The sequence below is a fragment of the Drosophila willistoni genome (assembly GCF_018902025.1).
Source record: "Drosophila willistoni isolate 14030-0811.24 chromosome XR unlocalized genomic scaffold, UCI_dwil_1.1 Seg144, whole genome shotgun sequence".
Lineage (NCBI taxonomy): Eukaryota > Metazoa > Arthropoda > Insecta > Diptera > Drosophilidae > Drosophila > Drosophila willistoni.
This window is the reverse complement of record NW_025814057.1, coordinates 3,790,590-3,806,105: the sequence shown is the minus strand read 5'-3', so window position 1 is coordinate 3,806,105 and position 15,516 is coordinate 3,790,590. Positions and strand designations below refer to the sequence as shown.

The following is a 15,516-nucleotide window of genomic DNA, read 5'->3' as shown; positions in this document are numbered from 1 at the left end:
GTTGTTTTTTGAAGTCGACTCTTGAAAGTATGCAACAACATTTCGTATAATTAAACGCACGCACGCATCATTTTTGCATTTGCCCCCATGCCACGTATGTGTGTGTGTGAATGAGTGTGTGTGTGTGGGTGTTTGGGTATTTGTATGACTGTCAAGTGCGATAATTTTGCATTTACATTTGACTTAATAAGTTTGCATATTACCCAAACCCAAACCAAAACCCAAACCGCGCCCAAGGTGGGGCAGTGAGACAGGCAGCCACCAGGAGCAGCAGCAAAAGCATCATCAGCTTACAAAGTTATCTCTGTGCAACGCAAACTACTTAAAAAGTTTTGTGATAATTAAGCAAAGCTAAAAACAACTCGAAAGCGCAAACAGACAGCAACAACAAGAATCATTTGGAGATCTGAGGGGTGCGACAGAGAGAGAGAAAGAGAGAGAGGATTGAGAAGGGAATTGGTAGGACCCTGAGATTCGGCAAGGATTGCGACCCATAAACTTGTCAAAGTCAAGCAGCTTTCCATACTCTCCTCTCCCCCTCATTCTGTTGCCTCTCTCACGACACATTACTCATACGTCACGCATGCCCTGAGTCAGAATGCTGATTAATCAGTGTAAGCCCTCGCATTTCATTCGAATTTGATGGCTCTGCGTCGGCAATTTGTTTTTCAATTGCTGCATTTTTAATGCTCCCGCTTCAACTTCAGCTGGCTCCGCCTTTTTAGTGTTATTACACTGCCAAATGGAAGTGTCTCACAGTTTACCCATCCATTTCACACACACAAATTTTATAACATACATACATATATGTGTATTGTAGAGAAAGAGCATACGCAATGTCACATTTGCTTCTTTCCTTTTTTTTTTTTTTTGCTATATCATACATCTGTTAAAAATAAACATTTTGTTGACTTTTGTTTCTTTCTTTTTGGTATATTCTGTCGTCTCTTCTCGTCTCAACGCATTCACTTGACGTCATTGCAGGTATCCTGGATACGACACCGTGACATTCACATACTCACTGTCGGCTCATACACATACACATCCGATCAGCGGTTTCAAGCCACACATCATCAGGACACCGATGACTGGACGCTGCAGATAAAATGGGCCCAGAAACGAGATGCCGGCATGTACGAATGTCAGATATCAACGCAGCCGGTGCGCAGTTATTTTGTCCGTCTGAACGTTGTCGGTAAGTAAAAGTGGGGACAGTTACTGTTTTTTTCTTTTTCTTTCCTCCCCCCGCCCCACGGTTTTTTGGATTCGTTTTCAGCTTGGCGAATGCGAATGGGCATGGGCATCAACAACATCGACATCGGCATCGGCATCGGCTTCATAAAAAATCAACCATTTGTCGTCGCAAATAACAAAGGGCACCCGTTGAGATGGCACAAGCGCAAAAACAAGCAAAAAAAATGAACGAAGAAACCTTGTTGAACAAATAAATTACACACAGCAAACGAGTGCGCAACACGCACGGTAAAGGCGATGTCGATGGAACGTCGAGAACTTGGTTTTTTATACGACAATAATTCCATTTTATCTCGTAGTTTATTATTCTACAGTGTCAACCCGGCCTTCAGCTTGGTACCTTCTATGGCCCAACGTTTTTGCTCTACCTCTCGGTTTTGTCTTTGTTTTTTAACAACGTTTTTCATGCACTTCTTCCTTCCACAGCGTCAGCTTCTTATTCATTCTCTCTCTTTCTCTTCTCTTCTATTTGTATGTGTGTGCGTGCTGGTTTTTTTCGGGTATATTTCTCATTGCTGCGTATCCTGCCCGCGCTGACAGTGCCAACGGCGACTATACTTGGAGGACCTGACCTTCATGTTGATAAAGGCAGCACCATAAATCTCACTTGCACTGTAAAGTTCAGCCCCGAACCGCCGGCCTACATCTTTTGGTATCATCACGAGGAGGTAATTAAACTTTATTGTTACATTTTCCGTTTCTTTTTTTTTTTTTGTTCGCCCTTCCCCCTCCTTACGCCACGTAGTAATAAGCGAATTGGCTAGCAGAGACCTCTTTAGTCCTAGTAATAGTAAATGTTAGGGTACAAAATATGCCTATCATTACTTTTCAATTTGTGTCTTGTTAATGTTCAGAAATTGTTCAAGTTGACTTTAGTTTTCACCCGTTCTAAGTGTTTATATTATATTAGTTTTCTCTAGACGAAATTGATTGTAGTAATAGTGTAAAGTCAACAATGAAAATGTTCTCCCCCTGTTCAATCAGTTTTAAACCTTGGACAAAGCTGATTGGCTTATGCGGCAATTAATTAATGAACAAAAATGGACGATAAAGTTTTTTAGATAGGTCATCAGGTGGATGCATGTCTTCTGCTTAGCCTTAAGTCTCTTGGCCATCTTTGGTTTGACCAAAGTGACAGCATGCTGCCAATTAGCTCAGTTGTTTTAAGCGATTTAAAAAGCAGGAGCAGAAGGTAGCATAAACTTAGAAGCTAATTGCGCAGCATTAAAAGGGCTTAAACGAGATGCACACATACAAAGATACAAATAAAGGACACCGTGACTGGGTGCCTGCTCGGAGACATTGCCGCAACAGTTGCACGCTAATTGCAATGCAAAAGCCAAACAAAATAGCCAACAGAAAAAAGTAAAGACAAAACGAATGTACCATAAGCAGAAAAGAACAGACCAGAAACGTAGGTAAACTTGCCGGACAAAGTGTTAAGAGTGCAGCACACAAATCCTGCTGCCAACTGCCACTGTTGTAACCATTGCCAGTGTTGCTCCTCAGTTCTTGGCTTGCCACTTGGCGCATTTTAATGTATTCCTGGAATTTTCTAATTAAAATCCTTGCCGCTCTGTGCCGCAATTGTGTGCATTTGGGCACCTGGCCATGAGCAGCCCAGCATAGTAAGTGCATGAGCTACACACACATACACACATGTGTATGACCTCGTCCTTTGCTTCTCCAGGGCTCCGTGACGTCCTGTTCTGTGCACACGGATTATTTACGATCCATGCAAATTTGCTGTTAATTAGTTTAATGGATGGATAAACTCAGTTGATGCACTGCCTCGAGTGCTAGCTGAGTTACTGCCTTACCTTCTTGTCCTCCATACCTCCAACGTCCTTCTTTCGATGGCTGCTGTTGCTGCTGGCCACAGCGTTGAAAAGTATTCAACACTTTTTTGCTCGCACTTCCGTCCGCTAATTGTAGTTAACGTGTTACATATTTTGCCTTCTTCCCTTAGCACCTCCAACCACTCCGCGTGGCTTGGCAGGTATTTCCGCCTGACGTTCATGTGGCATATGTCTGCATCCACACGCCAGGCTGTATCTGTGTGTGTGTGTGTGTGTGTGTGTGTGTGGTGAAAAAAAACCAAATGGGTTTATTCTACCTTGATTTCACAAAATCGAAGCATGTATAAGGCAATTATACTCAGCTAACTGAGTATTTTTTTCATCTTTCCAATCATAGCCCTGGGCCACGCATGAACGTCAATCCCATTGAAATGGCATTTCAATTTATTTTCTTTCCGTTTTTCAATATCGTCTCGTCGTCGTCTCTACCTCCCACACGTGACTTTTTGGTGACTTTTATGTACTTTTAGTGGATAAAATATTTGTGATTTTTTTGGTTTTTCTTTTTTATGTTCTCGGGGAAAATAAACGAAGAAAAATGCGGCCGATTATTGCGTTCAAAGTGCCACATAAATCGGATATATGCGCATTTTCAATGAGCGACAAACATTTCACACAAATATTTTATTTACTTTTTGTCATTGTTATACGGGCAATGGTGTCCCTTCGGCTCAGTCAGAGCCACCACAACCACCAACCAGCACCTATGTATCCCCATCATCCTTTGCAGGAGTCGCACACACACACACACATATATATGTATGTATGTATTTCGGGGGGAGGTGGAAAAACAGCTGCAGTTGTCATGAAAATTGCAAACGGCATGGTGTAAATTTTTAATGCAGTTTTGCTTCATGACTGCAAAATGTTGTTTTTTTTTTTATGTTTCGTTTTTTGTCTTCTGATTTCTATATTCCTTCCTCTCCCTTTCTCCATTCTTTCAATTCATCAAATGACCAAGAGCAGTTTTAGTTCCAAGAGGGACCAAGCGTATACCATATATTCATTCATTAGCAAATTAGTGCCGAACAAATTATAATACAAATATGAAATTTATGCTGATGCCACAGACAGAAGTCAGCATAAAGTGGATCAGACACTCTGTGTGTGTGTGTGTGTGTGTGTGTGAACAATGGGCACAAGGCGAAAGAGTAGAAACAGAAGCAGGAACAAAAGTTGAGACAGGAGTAGAAACCAGCCGGCATGGCCTGGCTTTGATGATAGGCAAACTTTTCACTTGGCAAAAGTTTTCGTGACAAAGTTTTGTGTCATTGTCATTGTTTTAATACCACGGAACCATTTGGCAGTGGATGTGATGGGTTCATCTGCATCTCAGCTAATGGTGAAATCGTTTATTCATATATTACATCCAGCCAATCATTTTGGTTTAAAACTTCTGGATTTATGTAGGAAACGAAAATGGAAAATTTACCATAATAGAAGGTTACACTAGATTACAGGGTATAAAGTTTAAGTTTCTTTTACAGTTATTTTAATATTTATTCTTTTATTGCCAACAAGTTTATAAAATGCAGCTTACAAATGGTTTATTTTATTATCATTTCTTTCTTTGGATATGTTAATTTTTTTCGTTACAGATCAGTTTATAAGTATATAAAACCTTTTTCGAAATTAAAGTATATTTTTGATAGTTTAGCAGGTATTCATATTGTCGAGGTTCTCGTTTAAATATTCAACTTCTTTATATCTAAATTTCGCTATCGTCATCATTATCAGTAACGCTAAGTTTTTTCTTTCATTCTTATTCTTCATATTATTGCAAATGTTGTCGATTAGTTGAGATTAGAAGGCAAATTATGCGCGCTCAGCCGACAAAGGGCAATCTGCCCAAGGGCCAATCTGTTGGCCAAAGGGCCAAGGGTTGGCCAGCGTCTCATTTCCGCAAAGTGTTGTTGTTTTTGTTTCTTCTCTGCTTTAGTTGCTGTCAGTGGCATGATGTGTTAATACCCATTCCCCTCTCCCCACATCCACTATCCCGACTCTCTCTATCTCTCATTTTCGTTTCGATTCGTTTAGCTGTCCTTCTTGCCTGTCATGAACTTGCTGCTGCTTTCTGTATTGGCAAATTATTCCAGTATTTGTTTTTGTCAGCTCCGTCTGTGACTTAATATGCATTTCGCTGCTGTTAAAAGCAGCTATCTTTATCCTCTTCCCCATGCTCTATCTCTATCATCATCATCTAGCTATCTCGTCGCTGTCTCTCTTCCATCCTTCTTGCGATATTAATCGATAATGAAGTTGACTTTGATAGCTGCTGCCTCTCTGATTTTTCCTATCGTTCCGTATGAGCAGAAAGTAATAATCATAATGGGGCCAACTGCTGACTGAAATTCACTTGATTAGCATAATTTTTTTTGCTTAGTGCCACCCGGAACCATCAAGCCCGGAACACCCGCCGCTCCGCTTGATCCCTGTCGACCTTTGATGTCATCGGTTATATGTAAGTTAACTTTAATCAGCCCGGTCGAGCCATCAAATTCCAATTAAAATGGCAATTTTAAACGCATTTTCGTAACGAAAAATAAACAAGACGTAGTGACATGTCGCTGATTTGTAATGTCAGTCAAGCACAGCTGTTGGTTGCCATCGCTACGTATCGTGTGGGTGTGCCCTGACCCCTCCCCCCTCCCCAGACACGCATTTGAAAGTTACAAAAATACAAAATTAAAAGGATACATGTCAGTACACACCCCAGAGTGATGAAATGTAACTACGGATTGATGCAAAAAGTAAAACAACAAACACTGAACATTAAATTCACTTCATTTGCCAACAACATTTTTCAAAATGTTTACAAAACAATTACAATTGCCAAAATCGATATGAAAAATATGAAAAAAATAACTAATTTATCTCAAAATGGATATCATGTAACGATCCTTTTTCGTCCTTTACGTTTAGGGCTCGATTCCTCACAGTCATTATTAACTCTTTGTAAACCACTTAATAATTTCGCATTGTCAATCACTCGATAGGTTTTACTACAGTAAGCTGATTGGTTGCTGGTTTCAATAGAGTTTAAATGAGTTTTTGAAAGTTTAGTTAGTCTTTTTAATTATTAGAATAATTTGCTGAAAGTTTAGTAGATGTTTAGTAGAAGAATTTCTAACAACTTTCTTTAGCTAAATTTTTACATATCTAGATTTGATATTTGAGTAGAAAATATTGAAAACAAAACGCAATATTTTATCTAGATTTATTTCCCTTGAGTAGAAAATATTGAAAACAAAACGCAATATTTTAGTGTTAAGTAAACAAAAACTAAAAGAAGAAATTCTTTCTTATGTTGTAGCCAAAATTCCTCTTACATGCTTTATTCGTATTTGTCATTAGGCTAAAATTTAAGTTTCTTCCACTCTTTACCCTCTCTCTTTCTATGTCTCATTTGGAATGTCGTAATTTTGTATTTATTCACAAGTTTGCTGATCATTTTTATTCCCCCTCTCTGTCTTTCTCTCTCTCTCTACTGCTACATTTTGCAGGTCATTAATTATGATTCATCAAGAGGCGGCGTGTCGGTAATTACCGAAAAGGGCGATGTGACAACCTCATTTCTGCTTATACAGAATGCAGATCTGGCCGATTCGGGCAAGTATTCCTGTGCGCCCTCCAATGCAGATGTTGCCAGCGTTCGTGTGCATGTCCTAAATGGTAAGTACAAGCCAACAACACCAACTTGTCCCAAACATTCAACATCCAACACCCTAACACCCTGACACCCAGACACGCACACACTGAACGAATGAACGGACGCTTTAACTCATACCCATAACGTTTGTACTCACATTACAATTGTAAAAGCGCTACATTAACTGCCCAACGGGTTGGCATGGTGAGTGTAGGAGAAAGAGAAGCCTCTTTCTCCCATTTCTCTGGTGCTGCCATTCTGTTATCTGGGTATTTTTGCAAAACTCTGTGCGGGGACACTTCAAATGCCAGTTCAGTTTTTGCTGCTGGCAACAAATTCTATCCTGCACATACCATACATATCGGTGACAATAACTCCCCGATCCCCAAGTGAATGGACAGAGGGTTTTGAAGACAGTCGGGAATGGGAATCGACAGTTGAAAATCCACTTCGATTGACCAACCACTGACCGACCGCCTTGACCCACAATCGTTACCATTTCCGTCTGCAATTTGGCTCGTTTCCGTTTGCATTCAGGATGCTCGTGACTGTTTTACAATTGACTGGTGGTATTAATAAATTGTGTGTGTGTGTGTGTGTGTGTGTGTGTAACAGGCAGGCTAACTGGCCGACTGGCTGGCAGGCAATTCGCTTGATTTCCACCAGGACCACAACCAGGACTCCTCTGTGCTCCTCAACATTTTGTAAGCACACGAGTTTTGATGCCGCCCCTGGCGCCAGTTGCTTCGTTGGTTCCATTTCGTTTTGTGTATTTGGGACACAAATGAAACACATAATCGCATCAATTATGAGCAAATTAATTAGCACACTGCGGTTAATTGCAGTCAAGTGAGTGGCAGCAGTTTTCGTCCCGTTTCCAGTCTGGATCCTGTTTCTGCTTCTCGCTTTTCGGTGTGCTCTTGTGCCTGGTCCTTGGTCCCAGATCCCAACAATGGAGAGACAAAAGACGGATGCCGGCGACGTTAACAAATTGTCCAAATGGTGGGAATCTACCCAAAGGTGGTGGGCGGAAAATGGGCATGATGACTTTGTAGAGAAATGGCAAAGGAATTGTTGTTGCAATTTGCCAGCATAATCGTTGTCGATCGGCGTGGATTTGACACAGTTAAAATAAATTACGTAATTTGGAAGAGACGGGCAGCAGCAGCAGCAACAACAATGCCACTGACAGCACACAGAATGGCATGCAATTTAAACTCTGGTTGCATGGAGCAACAGCAGGCGACATGGAGATGGCGTAGGATAAATCTGGTTCGGGATTCCAGCTGGCATGGGCACGTTTTTCAATCATGCTAACGGGTCTAACCCATCGCCAACTATCCGCCTATTCGCCTCCACCGCAAATGGACCGCAAATGGCAACGTGCGGAAATCCATGCTGTTGCCATTGTAAACGTTTGCCAGCCATTATGCATGACTGCATAGAAATAGAAAATAGCCAAAGGAAAGGGATAAGGGAATGAATACGAATGCAGGGGGAGACGCGATGCAGGTGCTGCTTCCTCTGACCTGAAGAAAGGGAATGAACAAACAAAATAATGAAGCGACATGCAAACGAGCTAAAGGACAACACGCGCTTACAACCTACAATACACAATGCAGAATGAATAAGGACAAAGGACAATAGGACCATTAGTTTTAGGGATATAGAAGATATTGTTTTGTCAAATGTGTCCTTTGGTGAATATTATAAAGATAACATACAGATAAATACATATATGACCTAATTGGGAAACCTTCAAGTTTGATTCCTCCTATGAAAATATTAATGATAGTAAGCTAAAAATATTCCTAAAATCCATTTCCTTTCGAAGCAATGCCAGTTGCCCCTTCTTCTGTTCGTCTTTGATGTTCTCAAAGCGACATTTAGAACTTCATTTCAAAAGGGCATTCATTGAGAGAGTTTGTAGTTAATCTAGTACTAAGTCTAGCTTACATTTAATTTGCCCTACCATTTAAGCGGCTTTTAGTCAATGTGTCAAGGTATTTGGTTCGCAGCAAGAATTTAGTGCTTTAATGAGACCCCAAATACGAAACGACCATGGCAACGGCATCCCGCAAGTTGTGACAGGCAAACAAAATGCAGTTCCAGCATTTGGTTCTGATCGACAGGACCGACTTGGGTTGGCCAGTTTCAGTCCGGCCCACCCACTCACCTTGTTCCTTTCATATGCATGTGGCATAGCAATGCTGTTTGTTAGAGACCCAACAGAGACAGACAACTTGAATGGCCAGAACCAGCATGGCCTTTTTGCCCTGTTCGTTTGAGTATTATGCAAAGAAATAGAAATATGCATACTCTGGCAGTCACCTGAAGAGGAGAGAAAGCTCTTTAATATATTTTCCATTTGCCTTTAAGTTAAGAGTTTGTGGTTAGCAATTAAAATATGATGGGGGAGTGTGTAAATATTTTATATTTGTTTTTGCTTAGAAACTTATATTAATCATATTCGACCACTGTGAGTTTCGTAGTGTTTCGGGGCTTAAATTTGCTGTCAATCAGTTGGAGACCAGCCCAAGCCTTTGGACAATTGTGAAAATTAGACGCTGGCCACATTGCTGGAATGCCTAACCAGGACTGGAGTTGGCAGTTTCTGTTGATGCTATTTTGGTTTCATTTCGATGCACTTGCCAGCGGCTTAAGTCGCTCTTCAATTTGGCTTAAATTTGCATCTGGCTCTGTGTCTATTTGTGTGTGTGTAAGTGAGTGAGTCTGGGTGTGGACATACCTACCTGACTACCTGACTACCTGACCCATTGAATTAATGTCTCCACCTATTTAAGTAGATTGTGGGCTGAAGGAAGGGCCGAGTCATGCTGCTCGACTGGCATATTGATATTTGTAGGGCGAGCTGGAAATCCTTTTGCAGTTTACACTTGAGAAATCAAACGAAAGCCCTTGCTACGAATACAAAATAGTACACGAGGTTTTGGCAATCAAAGACACGACAAATGTCTCCTTCGTTCCAGTTATTGTGGTGGTTGTTGTTGTTGCAACACAAAAAGTTCAACTTTCGATTTGGTTTTTGGGCAGCTGTGCGATACGAGGCAATGAAGGCTCGCAAACGCTTCCCGGACGCTCATCAAATGGCAAACGACTGAAAGCAGCTCACGGAAAAGTGTGAGAAGTTAAAGCCTTGACCTGCTTTGACGGTGTCGACTCTGGGCCAAGGAGAGTGAAGTCGCTGAACGGATAGTCGTACGGTTCGTTGCACGTATCGAAGTCACTGGGATGTCCTGCAAGCGTACACACACACACACACACACACACTTACAAACACACAAATCCTTTAGCCAACTTTTGCAGGATGGCGAATTTATTCCACTCTCCAAGCTCGACAACGTTGTGTGTTGGGGATTAGCTTTGTATTTTGTCACAGGAAATTACATTTCGCCTTAAGGATGCCAGAGCGCAAAAATTTCGTTTCATTGTTTGCGCGTGTCCGTGTATATGTGTATGTGTGTGTGTGTGTGTGTGAGAGTGCATGTCCTGGCTTTGCTGTCCTGCCCATCTAATCGTGTGTACGTGTACAAATGTCGTTGTATGAGCTCAGTGTAGTTTCATCTTGCCAACCAACCGGCCACCTGTCCACCTGTCCACCAACAAACAGTCACCCCTCTCCCTCCATTTATCCTGTATCCTCTCTTCTAACCATCTAGTTGAACCAGCTCCATTAGTATTTACATTACCAGTACACACACAAGCCAAACACTTCCTGTTTCGTCCTTGCCGACAGTGTCAGTTGCCGTGGTTACCTTTTTGTACATTTCCCGGGCCAAATAACTAACTGAATATTACTCTTGTTGCTCCACTCCACCTCCAACCACCTCTTACCACACGATGAAGCTACATGGCAAATTGGGCGGTAGACAGGGAAGGGAAAGCTAACTGAAATAGTCGACTACAGAAACCGAATTGGTGTACTCGTATTTAAATGCCACTGATGCCTATTTGTTGATAGCCGCCAACGCCAATGCCAACTTACACTGGGCAAAATAATTTTAGTTCAAAAGACCAAAAATTCTGATCAAGATCCGTAGCTAGTTGAACCACATTATTAACAGAACTAATTAGAGAATTCTCTTATGTTTAAAATGAAAAACTTATTAGATAAACCTTTCTAATCATTTAAAGACTATTTAAGACTATTATGCTAACTTAAACTTGTCTGATTCTAAAGCCATACGATTCTTACCCATGGGAAATTTCAACAAAATTATAAAAGTAATAAACAATATGAAAACTCATAATTGTTTTACAATTACATGGATTCCCATTATAAGTTGAAAGCCATTTATTAAAAGAAAACGAATAATTTGTCTATTCATATATCGTTGTATGTAGGTATATAATTAATTTGTTCAGTGTAAGGAACGAACTAAACTAATGCTTGGAAAAACTTTAGTCATAACTTATGATAACATTTGCCTGTTGTGTGCAAGTGTGTGTGTGTGTGTGTTTGGGCCTATGCCTTAGTCCGCTTAGGCATCGTCTCATATGTGGTCCCTATACCATCCCGTACTTACTACTGCTTTCCGTTCATGCATAGTCAATCCTCTGAGATTGCCGACTAACATAATTTGTGCCATGTTGAACAACGTTGGCGATGCCGCAGAACCGCATCCCCAGCCGCAACGCAAAGCCGAGAGTCGACAACATTGAGCCATTGCCATAAGTATACCCTACTATAACTCCTTCGCACCCGGAGCCGGAGCTAGAGCCAGCAACAAACAAATCCGCAGCTAATAATATACGGCTTTTGTTTATTAGATTCATACATTTTCTAGGCAAGTTTTGACGCACACTCACATGAGGGAGGGGCGGGGCAGGTTGGTAGGGAGATGGGTCGTGTTGTGTTGATGTGTTAGTAGGGGAAATGTATGCGTGTGCTCATTATGTTTGCTTTTATGGCGGCACTGTATGCCATGGAATCTCCAAAAACCCAAACCAAGAGAGGAACTCAAACCCAAACCGAAATCCACTTCCATCTTCTCGAAGTGATTTTAATAAAATTGCCAAAGCGTGTAGGTAAAAACAACTTGAACAACTATGTACATATGTATGTAGGGTGCTAGAACCAAAGCCATGATAATGGAGGTGGTGGGTGGTGGCTACACATGTAAATCCTGGCCAGAAATCGCTGCCGTTGGCATATTTTCGTTCCGTTTGTCGCCGGCCTATGACGAAATCGGGCACAAATTGCATGATTTACGTAATGGAATAAATAAAACAAATTGCTTAATTTACTGATAAATTACATGAGCGGCAGCATACAAAAACTTGCCACGACACATATGTGTGGAAGCCAATGACTTTGTTGTCCTCGTCGTCGTCCTTATCCTCGTCCTCGGCTTTGCCTCTGCCCTCTTCCAATTCAATGCATACCTTTTGTGGGTAGAAAAAGGCGGGCGGGCAGGTCCTTTTTTTTTTGTTTTTGTTTTTGTTTTGTTTTTGGTGTTGTATTATAAGTATTTTCTTCTGCATTTTCACTTTGGCACATTGTGCGAGATTAATTTCGTTGCCGAGCAATCGCCAATGGGATTTGGGAACCGAATGCTGGCCAGTAAGTGCACCCAGCCACCCATTTTCTTTTGACCGCAAGCCGCAACAACCACATGCGGTACGCTTACACACACACACACACACACACACACACACACACTCACACACACTCACACTGACAGGTGGGGCAGGGTAATAAGGGAAATCTACTGGCGTGTAAACTATTGCTACTTAACTCACACACAGAGTCACACAAAAACAAAAGGGACACACCTGGCCGCATCTGCACACACACACACACACACGCACACACACTCTTTGTCCTAGGCTCATTTGTTGCCTAGTTTTGCCCCATTTCTTCCTGTTTTCCCCTCTCTCTCTATCTCTCTTTCGCCTTTATGTTGTGAATACTTACGAAAGATTTATGCCAAAAGCTAATTTTATGGCAAAACGTATTGTTTCATGTGTGTTTTGAGGTCAAGCTGAAACTACTTTTGTATTTAACTCAATACGTTCTGGCCGATGCGCTCCTTTGGCCGTTTATTATTATTATTGCTGCTCGACTTGCCTTGAATCTAATTATTGAAGTTAATCGCTCCCAACAGACAAACACACAAATAAACTTAATCAAAATCGTTCTAAATCTATTTTTGAATGGAGAAAATATTATCGAATTATTACATTGAAAATTGAGAACAATAGAAAATTCACCTAGGAACAATCTTAATTACGGTATTAGACAGGAAAGAAAATCTCCTACTTTCCATGAATTTCATGAAATTTTATATATGTATTTGTGTTTTTTAGACTAATTAAATTTAATTGATTGATTTCTCATTTAATAGTTGATTTCTCTTTTGAATTTATTGTGCTTAACTTTGAACCAAAAAGCTCGTTAGCACCTGCTACAACCAAGCCAAACAGTTTTCATCACATTTAATTTGGCTATTTTTTTTAATAACTTTTATATACACATGAATAATATTTAAAGGGATTTATAACATTTTTCGTAAAAAAAAAACAATCAAACTGCAATAATTTGTATAAGCAATTAATTTAATATTTTTAAATTCATTTTTTTTTGCTGTGGTATTTTTACAATGTCTGAAATCAAAAGAAAAATATAAAACTAATTCGAATAATATTACAAAAGTTTAATTCTGCTTTCTGCAGGTAAGCTTAAAATAATAGTAATATATTCTAAAGTTTTAGATAATTAAGGATAGACAAGTTCAATCATTTAAATAGAAATTTAGAGAATAGATCATCATCAATAAATTGATTCTAAGAGTAAAGTTAAATAAAATAAATTTTTAATTAACTGCTAAAGAGAGAACTAACTCTCAGTTTATATAGAGTGGAGTTAAGTAAGATTTAAATTATTATATATTATATATTTTGGACATTTTGACATTTGTATATATATATGTCTCTTTATTCTCTTGGATGGATGGCCTTCACACATAGTCATGCAATTATGTATGACTATATGGCTAATATAAGATGAAAATCAATTTTAATACCATATATATATATATATATGCTGTATAGATCTAGACAGCTAAGTAAATTTTATGATAGGACACGTTTGTAGGTGATTTGAGCTGATTGGGACCACAAACAAACTAATAGAAAGTTAGACGATTCCTGCCACAGGTCACTGGTCAAAAGCATAATCACTGCCAATAGCAACAACAACACTTTTTGCATTGCTCTTGCAATTTGCCATGGCTAATCTCAAAGGGTACAATGGCCAACATATACACAGGCACACACACACGCAAATACTCACACATGCATTGCATATTGACTTTCTATCAATGCAAAGTCTCGGTCTGATGTTTTCAGCTCGTCCTCGTCGTCGTTTGGATTCTTCCATTTGAATTTTCAATTGAAATCAAGTTTTAATGTGGCCCAGCTGTCCCCAATGCAAAAACACACACACACACACACAAACACAGACACATACGCTTATCCGGCTAACTGGGTACAAAAATTACTGCTGAACTCATTTATGGCCAAAACGAATATCAAAATTTAATTAAATTTCATTTTCAATTTTTGTCCTGATGCTGGGTGAAGGAGGGTACAAATCTCTTTCTCTCACTCTCTCTCTTTTTTGTTTTTGTGTGTGTGTGTGTCTATGTGTGAGTGAAGGGATAAACAGCAGACAGAATTCCCATTTTTTATGCAAGGAAAATTCCAATTGGAAGCAAATGTTGAGGGCGTCACAAACTCAATTATGACAACTCAAAGGTAGCAAAAAAAAAAGAAAAAGCGAGAAAATAAACGATCAAAATCACTACAACAAAACTACAGGGGACAAATGGCAAAAAGAAGGAAAAAAAATTCGATTATCATGGCTCGGTTGTTGGTCAACGGGACGCGTATTTTTCATCGGGCATTTTGTCATTTTCCAAATTTGTCACTTGACATGCGACACCAAAAATAGCAACAACAAGAGCAACTCTGAAAAATGCCAAACATACCAACAAGATGGCCAACTTGACTTCTACTGCTACTGCTGGCATTCAGTTCGGTTTGGTTTACGTGGAATCATAATGTTGGCTTTGGCATTAATGCCCTTTCTCCATAGTTATACTTGGGCCAATTCCCACACCGAGAACCTGTCCCCTTGTACGCCGTGTCGTGCCCTTGCTCATGGCCATGGTCGTATCGCTCTGGGGATTTTAACGAATGTGATTTGAAAATCAAGTTTTTGCGCAAATTGTGAAAACGAATAAAAGGCATCAATCATTCAGTCGAGCATCAAGTGAGCTGAAGTGTATAGTAAATGTCATTGCCATTGAGTATATGCAGCCATGGAGGTTAGAGTGGGGCAAGAAAAAAGGAAGAGAGAGAGAGAGAGAAAGAGTGACTGAGACTGAAATCGCAGGTCATCTCACTTCGCTGAGCTGGCTAGTGTACTTCCTGACTGTCAGGGCATTTCCGTTAGCCCCTAAATCGAAATCGAAATCGACTTGCTGTCCTTGTCCTTGTCCGTTGGTCAGGCTACTACGACTATGACTTTTTTTCTATCAAGTAATAAATATTTATGCTAGGAATTCTTTGCTCTATTTTCTGTGGACCAAGGCTTAATCCAATGGATAAGAGTATCTCTGTTGTATGTATGTACCTATAATCGATTTTAGTTTTTGGGTTTAATTGATACACTTCTCAAATACTTCAGACATGTATGAGAGACCAAGGTGAACCTCTAAGAACGTGTTT

At 40.1% G+C, this 15,516-nt stretch overlaps 1 protein-coding gene across 1 annotated transcript in view; it reads left to right on the top strand.

Annotated features, from left to right (window-relative positions):
- LOC6639117 (fibroblast growth factor receptor-like 1) overlaps window positions 1-15,516 on the top strand; it is a 109,364-nt gene that overhangs the window by 76,769 nt on the left and 17,079 nt on the right. The window contains exons 4-6 of the mRNA XM_002062238.4: window positions 985-1,195; window positions 1,795-1,922; window positions 6,617-6,785. Of these exons, the coding sequence (XP_002062274.3) occupies window positions 985-1,195; window positions 1,795-1,922; window positions 6,617-6,785 (508 nt within the window). The remainder of the gene's footprint in view (window positions 1-984; window positions 1,196-1,794; window positions 1,923-6,616; window positions 6,786-15,516) is intronic.